Below are 11486 nucleotides of genomic sequence, written 5' to 3' on the forward strand. Positions count from 1 at the left end.
TATGCGATCTTTTCTATTGAAAAATTCCACTATGCTATTTTAATATTTAAGATTTATAAGAGGTTAGAGATAGATTAATATGTCTATCCTAGAGGGTCAATCATGTTTATCTAACTTGTGTAAGAAAAATGTACAATCAGGTGCAAACAGATCAAAACACCATAGTTAGAGAAACGTAGTTAATGTTTGTTTTTCTTTTATCATTCCTAATTTATAGTTTGAAAAAAACAACAACTGCCATATAAAAAAGAGAATTTAGTAAAAAATATTAAAAAATGGAGATCACTAGTTACAATTTTATTTTAAGTAATAATGGATGCTCATGATGTCTAATAATCGACAGGATTCTTCTAACAATTAGTTGTCTGCCTCAGCTTGACATAGGTGCTCGCAAAAGTGAAAGAATGAAATTTCTATAATCTGACATGGTATAATTTACTTCTATATAACATTCATTTATTTATATAAATTGTTTAAACATAAATTCATAAACAAATTATTCAATTTATTTTGATATCTCATATCTAAGAATACGAAAAGGTAAAGAAAGTGGAATCAAAATATTGAACAATAAATTACGGTATATACATTAAAGGTACATTACAGGCTGTGCTGTATATTACGACAATATACTGCTATATATACTGCTGGGTATGTGTATATATACTGCCGGGTATGTGTATATATACTGCTATATAATGCTATATATACTGCTGGGGTCCCAAAGCCTACTACTGAACTATTAACAAATGAAGCTGCTCCTAATATTTTGTTTTAAACACTGATATTAATTCTTTTGTAATATATAGTATACATAAATATTTCCCTATTTACAATATTTTTCATTACCATACAATACAACTTATATAATTAAGAACGTTGCTGATGATATGAAATAAACTATTGTAGTTTAATAAGGAAGAAATTGTGTCATTCACTAAATCCATTTTAAAGAAATTAATATTATATATTGTAATATCCTCTTTTTGAGTAATTATATATTTTTATGTATAAAGGGTTTTTATTTTGTGTATCATTTCAATAGTCTTCATTTTCTTTGTTAAACCAAACAGAAAGCTAACAAATTTTGTTCAGTCAAATATTGTGGAAGATCAAGTGGACCAGTCAAGTGGAGTGGAAAGATCGTTATTCAAAACAAAGAAGATGGCAGCGTGGGTCTTTGGGGCCAAAATTTTGTTGAATCCTGGCCATGTTCAGCAGATTCAAATATTTTAAAAACTTTATTTAACTTCCCATCATAATTGTAGTTACAGTACATTTAAGAAACAATAGAAGTTAAGAATAAGAATTAAAAAAAATTATTCATAAAGGAAATTATAAGAAAAAACTCAAAACTATAGTGCTACAATTGATATTGAGAACTAACACGTAGAGAAGGGGAAGGAAGAAAACTTGGTTTTTGTTTCATCTGTTGCTTAGGCATGGACGGGAAATGATGTTTCCTGGATGATTGTTTTGGATCACCAGTGAATGAGATGAGTGAAAACTTATAGAGGAGAAATGCTTTGTTAACAGTCAGTAATTGTTTGTTGAAAGATTGTTTACAGTAAGTGTTAGTTTGTTGAGAAAGAAGACAAAGAAAACCTTCCATCATCAAAAGAAGATTGTATAAATTGGTTAATATTGTACAAAATAGAATTTAAGTATATTTGTAAAGGTAGTTAATAAAAAAGTGGACAGTTCTGATTGCCTAGAAATCCGCCCAGAGATTAAGAACCTATAATATTATATATGATAAAATATAAATTCTCATATCTAATTAATATTAAAGCTTTTCATTTGAACCTAAGATATGAGAAAAGTAAAAACTATCAAAATTCCTTTTATTTTATTAGCAATAATTTTTGAATATTACAATATATAAATAATTGATCCTATAATTTCAAATTATGGGTGCGGTCAAAAGATAACAAAAATAGTTAACAACTATTAATTTGCTAATTATATTATAATATAATATATGTTTTATATTACATATATAATATATGTTATTATACTATAATTTGCTAATTATGTATAACAACTATTAATTTGCTATTTTGCTACACTTTGTAGAGCTTCATCAGGGCTAAAAAGATACAAAAACAGTTTTAACTGTATTTAACATAATTTTTTCACTTGAAGACCAGTGAAACTCATCCAATTTTATAGTTAATTGAAGACAATAATTTTATTCTTTTTATTCTGAAGTATAAATTAAAGTAAATGTACTCACCATAAAAAATATTTACACAATTTCCAACACTTTTAGTATGATATTGCAATAAATGTGGTTGTTTTGTAGTATTTTTTTTTATTATGAACAAATAATTCACAGGGAAAAATAAAAACATAATTTACAAACAAAATAGTTTTATTTACAATTAGACATATTTATATTATTTACAAAATATGTACAACTGACAATTGGATAAATTTAGCTAAGGCTAGACTACCTGGATGGAACGACAAGATCACAGTGAAAATGGTTATGGAATATAAACAGCGATCACAGATAATAAAACAATGGTTGCTCCATTTGGCAGCTAACCACATAATAAATGCTATAGTTCATAATGAAGGCTAGACAGAATATAAAAATACAATCACATAATATTGTGCTCTAGCAATGTAACATTTAATAATTGTTATCTCAAATAGGAAGGAAAGTTCACATTAGTAAATTTCAATCACAAAGATATGGTAAAATATTACCACGAAAAACCCTGCCTAGTAAGTTCTGAATACTTCTTTAGTTATAAATAGGTTTCTCAGCACCAAATAAGACACGTAATAAACAGTATTTACCTACAAATATTAAAATCTAGCTATCTATGATCATAAAAGCCTTAAAACTGACAAAATTAAAATATCCAAAACCATAAAATTGAAGGAAAGTTTAATATTTTTTACTTTGACTACAATTGAACCTCGTAATGTCTGGTATTTAATGATTTAACAATTTTTGGTTCAGCACATTCTCAATAAAATGTTTTTTTTTAATTCAAGAGTTTTAAAAAAGCAAACTAAATTTCAAGTAATTTTTACTTGAAATATTTTCATTATACTCTCAAAGAAAATTTCACATTTATAAAAAGTTTCTTTTAACCAGTTATTATATCTTTTTTTGGTATTTTCTTATAGTTATTTCTAGACTGGTACATTGTGATCTATCCTTTTTTAGAATATTATTAATGCTATTAGGTACTTAATAGGTTACTACGCTTGTTCAAGAGTTATTTTTTTAATAACTTTTCTTACAAATCACTTCATAATAAGTTTTCTTTAAAAAATATTTTTAAATTTTCTAAAACAAAAAAAAAATTGAAAACCATAGTAGTTTTCAAAGTTTTAGGGTTGTTTTTTATGTTAGATAAATATGTTTTGACAAATTTAAGAAAGGTTAAAAATCTTAATATTACATTATTAGTTCTATTTCATTAGGAAAAATTCACATCTTATTTATTATGTTGGAGTCATTTTTTACCATGTGAAGACTAAATAGTAAAAATTAATCACAGAAATGTATAAAAGTAAATAATACCAAGTAATATAATTTTATAATTATGAGAGATAGTCGACCGTGGATGATAAATGAGGAGAAGATGGTTGGGGGTGCGGTCAATGAAAAACACAAATAAGTACGATTAACTAATTTTAATGTGCCAACGTTTCGGCTAGAGTTTCTAGCCTTCTTCAGGGCTGTTCGCTGGAAGGTCGAGCGCGATATAATTTTAATTGTTTAATTTTTCATTTATTTCTAATAATTATATTTTTGATAAGAGTTTACTTTTTTTAACATACAATTTACTTAATTAAAACTGATTTTATCCCTTGTAATAAGCTGATATGATCACAGAATAAAATAATTCCAGCACTATATTCTTAATTATAAATTGTAATCACAAAATATTTTAAAATTATTTCTGTTACTAATATCTTCACAAAAATGTACCAGAGTTGGAACATAGTATGAAACAATATTCCCTGTACTGTCTGAAAGTTTGTAACTGCTTTATTGTCAGATCCATTCTTTATACCGGTTGCTACTGGGCAATAACAGAACCAGACAAAAGAGGTTTTAATAGCAGAAATTAATTTGAAAAATAACAAAAAAGGAAATTATTCGAGTAATCTATCAATAAAGCAAAGTAAAATTACATTAGAATGATATTATCAACAGATGCAATAATAACTTTAATTATAACAAATACTTTTTTTTTACCAAATATTTATAACTTTAAATTAATTATTTGAAATTTTAAATAAAATTACTAATATCATATTTCTTTTTTAAATTATATTTCTTAATCATTAAGTATAAGAAAATTTTCTAAAGTATTCTAAATAATTAAAAATAGAATTTATTATTATTTTTTTAATATTACTTACAAATATACAAAGTCTTTTTAAAAATATAACTTCCTTCAATTTCTCCTAAAATCTGATCGATCAGTGATTCATCAATCAAATAAGTTCAATTTTATTTTTAAAAATACATTCACAGCCGAAGTGACCATTTTTAATTTTTGTTCCTCTAATTCAAAACAGACATAAGAAAACTTTATCCATAATGTCCTGTCCTCGTAACAAGACAAAGTAAAAAACAAAATAATAAAAAATACATAAAACAAATAAACAAGAATTAAATAAATAAAAAACATAACAGAGGAAATAGGGTGAAAAATCAACAATGGGAGGTACGGCGAATGCTGTTATGTGCCGTCTCATAAAAAAAAAAGTTATTCAAGATAATAACTAAAGCCTCTCCTCTTCAATTACTGTAGTAACTTTTTCGTAATCCCCTTGTCTCCTTCCGTTGTCCTTCTTGCTTTCTACAACAAGAAAAACTAGATAAAGTAATAGTTATAAATAAAAATTAAAACTAATTATAGAGACAAATCTTTTATATACAGGGTTAAGTGTCCTAAATGATAATATAATTATGTGATTCATGAGTACATCCCGTTTTTATGCAGAGATGAAGTAGCTTTATCCTTCCTACCATCATAAGTATTTCCTGTCATCCTTCATCTTCCTAGTCATTGAATCCCGCCGCCCATCATACATCTCCGAGCTCCTTCAATTCAAATCCTCTATTCATTCCCACAATACCCGTTCCCGGTCTTCAGATTTATACACAAGTGTCCACCGAACTGCTGCTTTCGATAGATCGTTCATTATCCGAGACTCTTTCTTATGGAACTCCATCCCTTCCAACATCCATCGCTCCAATACCCTCCCTACCTTTAAATCTCGCCTGTTCAATCATTTCTTATCCAATCAGACCCCATAAAATTGTAAATCAATATAATTGTAAATATGTAAATAAACTGTTATATCATTCTTAATTATTTTTACATTTTTTTTTTTTTTTTTTTTTGTTCAACTGATAAAAGTGAGAAAGTAACTTAAAATTATTATTTATAGTGACTATTTATACTTCTTTGTATTTTTGTTTAAGTATCTCTGAGGCTCCTCAGCCCTCATCTGTTGATTTCTCTGTATTATTCTAAAGGGACTCGTCCCAGAATAAATAAAATATTATTATTATATACAGAATATTACAAAACAGACTTCAAGCTCGACTCATAGCAGAAAAATAAAAACAGAGTCAACCCTGAAGAAGGCCTAAACCCTTTTATCCTCAAATTGAATATATAATCAACAATGAACACACCAATAACCCAGATCCAATGTTTTTTCCCATTGTTTAATCAACATACAAAACAATTTTAATGGTTCAGTTTATATCTACAACTCCATCTAATCAGTTATAATTTAATATAGAAGATTTATAATAGAATTAAATTCAAGTATAGAAACAAACAACAAAAATATTTTCCTGCCCTATTGATATAACAATTGATAAAGTAGATAATATGTGGCAGTTCACTGAGCTGAAGGCATATACATGAAGCACTTACCATAAAATTGGCTACAAATATAGGCTTTTTTTTTTTAAAACCTCTTTGCTTACCTTGAACCAATTGATGAATAGATTCCTCAAACCTGAAGAACTTGGAAAGACCAGGATCGAAGCCAAGAAGAGTAAACATTGCTGACTCCTTCCACCTCCAAAACACCACTTCTTGGTTCCGTACATTCAGGTCATCAATGACCATCTTCAAGCCCTAATCATAAAAAAAAAAAAAAAAGTTATAACTTTATTCATAGAAATTAAATTTATAATTACAGTAACTAGGACAAAAACAGAACTAAACCTTAAAACAAATCTAAGAAGTACTGGAAGATTGGTGATTGACTGTGTGTATTAATAAATGGAATATGATTTGGGTGTGGTCAAATTAAACTCAAATAGTAATATTATGTACTATTTTTATTTGAGCCAACGTTTCGCCCCACGTTGCAGAGCTTCGTCAGGGCTGTTTTGACGGAAGTCAAAGTCAGAGTGAAACTAAAAAAAATAATAGTCACTTTGACTTCTGTCAAAAACAGCCCTGATGAAGCCCTGCAATGTGGAGCAAAACGTTGGTTCAAATAAAAATAGTACAAAATATAACTATTTAATGGAAGAGTGCTGATTAACCGTGTGTATCAATAAATGGTATTTGACCGCACCCGGACCATATTCCATTTATAAATCTAAGAAGTAAATTGAAGTTTTTTACTTGGTGTCTTGATTTTTTACTATTTATCACTGACTTGCTTTGTATGTTCATAATATTTGATTAATATAGGCATAAGACATGAATAAACTCATATTGTGTTTGGCTAGTGGGTTATGGAAAAATTAAGGTAAAACCCTTATTACACGATCAGCATTACACTGCTGAAGCTCTTAAACATGGATTTTTTTATAAAACAGTTGGACAAGAAATATTACAGTTCAATAGTTTAATTTTAATAAAATAAAACTTTTATAAAAACTATTAATTTCCATTTCTTCATCCTACAGTTTCTAAAACATTTCATGGAGTAATTAGTTGCTAACCACAGCCAACAGCAAATATTCTGTTGTTAATTACTTAAAACAGTGTTCAAAATATTTATAATAAAAACAAACATCTTGAAAATATGAAACAATTGCAGCTGTTCTAAGAGAAAGCAGACCCTAACACTCCACTAAAGATGAAAAAAATGAAATGAGGAAGGGCCAGTTTCTCACATAAAATGTGAAGATAGGCATACATTATTATTTTTTATAGTTTCTACCTAAGAGTAACAACAAATCTTAATACCACAATGTAATCTGAAAACGTATCTGAGATATAGACAAGACAAGGTCGGCACCAAAATATTTTTCTAAGAAAAATGAGGGGAGAACTTTTGAATGATTCTGAGCAACAATTATAATTTTTTTTGTTTTCTTTTTCTCCCAAAACAAAGTTTTCTTCATGTATTATTTTAAAATATAAGATTACCTATGAAACATAAAAACGTAAACCAAAAAAATGTATTCCTGTATTATGAAAATTGAAATGCCAACAGCTGTTAAAGCTACACAAACAACTGCAGCAGCTACAAATTCCAATAGCCATAATCACACTAAACCATCATAAAATCTTGAGCATAATAGATATCAGTATTTTGAGTTCGTATCACTTCTTTGATATATATGTTTTATAAAACTTATTTATAATAATAAGTTATAACTTATAAATAAGTTTTATAAAAGAATTTTGTCAAAGAACTCTTACACTGTAATGGCAACCATACACTATGTGAAGTTTTTAAAAGTCATTTTCAAGACTGTTCACTAGGTCATATCTACCTTCCCTTAAATAGTGTTTTCATCAACAGGTATTTTCATACCTCTGATGTTGGTACAATAAAATAAAAATATTAAAGAAAGGTTCTTTAACAAAGGTTAACTGTACTATTATTTTTTTTTTAATTTAAACTATCTTTTTATTAGTAATATAATATTAAGAAAATCATACCTTTGCCATAGTGGAATCAATATACTGGATGTGGGTACCATCGATGATCACTTTAGGAGGTACTCCTCTGGTAAGAGAGGTACCAACGATCACCTCACGGAAGTAGTCAGAAGCCGGGAAGACCAATGACTGAGTTGGTGTTACCAACAAAACTTCAGTATCATTAACCTGTGTAACATGAGTGTCCTATATCAACACGAGGCAATGAAGTATTTTGTTTTATGATAATATAACTAATACTAAAAATGACAGTTTAAAGATAATGTTTGGGTTAGTGATGGGCTAAACATTGAAATTTCAATAACGGTCATAGCTACCAAGTAGTAATGCGTTCTGCTAACAGGTGATTTTAGTGGCCACTAAGCAGTCTGACAGATGTAAATTTATAGGTTACTGAAATCACCTATAGGTTACTGAAATCACCTGTAATTGGAACTCATTATTACTTGGCAGTTGCTACCCAATAATCTGTAACTGAGATTTCACTCTTTAACCAGACACTAGATTAGACTAACTAAAAAGTAAAGAAAAAATCATTCAAAGTTATTTATATACTTAATAAAATTTGTTGTAATAAGAAAGATATATTTCCAACTAAAGCAAAAACACTTTCATTATTTCAATAAAACTATTTTGTCTTCACTACTTCTAATTACATTAGAACCATACTTAAACAGTTCTACAAATTGACCAGAGGTTAAATAAAATAAATTACTGACTTCTAGACTATTATTAAAAACTTAAAGATCATTTGAACATTTAATTATTCTAAAATGTTCTAATAAATTTTAGTAATTAATAAATTTAGCATTTGGAAAAAAGCTTAGCATCTGCTTCAGCGGTCGAAGCAACATTCAATAAAAGCAAATAAACAAAAACTTTAACTTAATAATATATTAATATACATATCATCTATACATTATTTTATATAACTTTTTAATTTTTACCTGATAAATGAGTTAAATTAATATTGGAAGTTTTTCTTATATTCCGAATTAATTGGCAATATATCGTCCCAACTGTAGGTTCTACTTTATTTTGACTTACAGATAGTTAATATTTGTCAATTACTGTAACTTGATTATACTTAAACCTAGTTATAATTATAAACATAAAAATAAATTAATAATAATCATGAAAAAATGAAGTTTTCTATTAATTCTGTCAATTTTTTACTTATGATAAACTTTTAATATTGGAATAACTGTTTTTTTAGGTAAGAAAAATAACATAGGTTTTTAATTGAAAACTTCAATAGATAAAACCTGAACAAATTGGCCTGTACACATAAGAAGCAGGGCCTAAGTCCATAAGAAAGAAAAAGAAACTTACCCAGACCCATTGCAAAGTGACAGAAGGCCTAGCGGTGTTGTACAAGATGAAGAGGAGGTTGACAGTGATTCCAACGATCATTCCGTACTCCAAACCCAAAAATAGGCAAGCTATCAGAGTGCAAGTAAACGGCACAAGATCAGATTCTGAAAATGACAACATAATTGTGTTTATTAATAATAAAAGTTACATGAAATTTTAATTGTAGAACACAGGTAATGGTGATATAGGTGGGACATTAGTTAGGGAAGAGCACATCAATTAACTATAATTTTATTTTAATTAAAATAATTATATGTTGACACTGATTTTTATAATGTCTAAAAGAAATTTTTTGACAAAATTTCAAATTAGTTATTAAAACTTACTCTTGGTCCTCCACAGTACTGTGACCGCTCGGTACTCAATCATGTAAAACATAGCACACATGATAACAGCAGCCAATGTAGCCTTTGGAATGTAATAGAAAGTTGATGTCAGAAAGCTGAGTGACAACAGCACCAGAACACCTGCCATCATAGGAAATAAGGACCATATTTAGAACTAAATTTTACAAAATCCATTTTAAATACAAACTAAATAAATAAATATATCATTAAATTGACTAGTGAATAAACTATATTATTATTAGTTTATAATAGTAACAATCCAATAACAGTATAATATAGCAGAATTTCTCCTAAACAGATATCACAAGGGAATGAAAAGTCATCCGCTTGTGAGAAAAAAAAAGTTATTTTAGATATGAATCTGACTAAACTCTAAAACAGTATAAAAATAAAGAAATAAAAAGGGAGTTAGTCAGAAAATGCAGTCATATTTGTAAAAAGAGTTTTTCATGAATTTTTTAATAACTTTTCATTAGTACAAATGTAAAATATACAATGGATATTGTTTATAATAACCTCGATTAAGTTAATTACCATCCACTATTTACCTAAGCTAATGTTCATCACACCATTTTCAAGAAGGCAACAAACATGAGATTTCTTCTCAGTTGTTTGTTTTTTAGACATATTGCACCTCTTTTCAATAAGCTAATAAAGCTAAACAGTAAACTAATTCTTGATAATTTGAAATAGTACAGTTAATCATTTATGACAGTTTATTGTTTAAAAACAGTAAACTGTGGAGATGTGTTGAAACACTGCTAGATTGTGCCACTGGAAGTTAGGTAATGGGGCAGTTTCTTCACACAGTTTTACATTTTTATTTTATTTTGGTTAAAATATGTTATTATTGTTCATATAAACCATATTCATCAAAATATCTTGACCAAACAGGTTTGTTATTTTTTTTTTATTTTTTTTTTTTTACTATCTTTCTTTTACACCCTTCTTAACTTTTTTCTTATTACTTCTTGCTAACCCAAATTGATATTATCACATTATGTTTACATCTTATAATGCTGTAAGGCAATATCTTATAATGCCACACTGGTAAAACAAGATGTATTATTTTGCCTGCATATATACATTCATTTCCTTCTTTGTATATATTTAATTTGTATTGTATATATTATTTTACTATTATGTTATTTTATTTATTTATTTTTCATACAGATAGTCTGATTATGTTCACTTGTCTATTCTTTTGTTTGTATATATTTTAAGAGAGTTTTTTTTAATTTTATTTTATTTCATTTTTTTTAAATATTTTTTTTTAACTTTTTTTTTTTTTTTTTTTTTTATTTATTTTTTTTTTATTTTAGTATGTATGAGATCATTCATCAATATTACCTATTGCCCACAACTGTGTGGCAGATTGTAATATCTATCAATAAAAAAAAAAAAATTTAATTTGTTGCTCTTATTTTTTCTAGGTCAGAAAAAAAAATGTAAAGCAATCCAAGATAAAATGTAGATAGCCTATATATAATTCTCTTAGTTTTAAGTCCTATATATATATATATATATTTGTAATTGTTTAATAAATAAATAAATAGGAGGTAAGAATTAATAAGTTTATTGTTTAAATATGAAAATGATACTAACCAGTGACTATTCCACCAGCTGGAGAAACAACACCAGAAGCATGGTTAACAGCTGTTCTCGTGAAGGACCCCGTTGTCGGGAAAGAGCTCACAAATGACCCCAGTATGTTTGAGATGCCAAGAGCTAACAATTCCTGTGTTGCATCAATACTTTTTCCTTTAGCTGTGGAAAATAAGAAATAATATTTTTACATAAATAATAAATTTATTAATATCATCTGTAATAAATAAAAAGAAACATATTGTAATAATTTTAA

At 27.3% G+C, this 11486-nt stretch overlaps 1 protein-coding gene across 1 annotated transcript in view; it reads right to left on the reverse strand.

The window, feature by feature from the left end:
• Positions 1 to 2356: 2356 nt before the first annotated feature.
• Positions 2357 to 11486, reverse strand: part of LOC106682541 (sodium-independent sulfate anion transporter) — a gene marked incomplete in the record, with an annotated part of 93397 nt that continues 84267 nt past the window's right edge. The window contains 6 exon segments of the mRNA XM_067046029.1: positions 2357 to 4835; positions 5981 to 6134; positions 7905 to 8072; positions 9237 to 9382; positions 9605 to 9745; positions 11231 to 11392. Coding sequence (XP_066902130.1) covers positions 4759 to 4835; positions 5981 to 6134; positions 7905 to 8072; positions 9237 to 9382; positions 9605 to 9745; positions 11231 to 11392 — 848 coding nt within the window.

Source organism: Halyomorpha halys, unplaced genomic scaffold (genome assembly GCF_000696795.3).
Source record: "Halyomorpha halys isolate HHAL.00 unplaced genomic scaffold, Hhal_1.1 Scaffold24.1, whole genome shotgun sequence".
Taxonomy (NCBI): domain Eukaryota; kingdom Metazoa; phylum Arthropoda; class Insecta; order Hemiptera; family Pentatomidae; genus Halyomorpha; species Halyomorpha halys.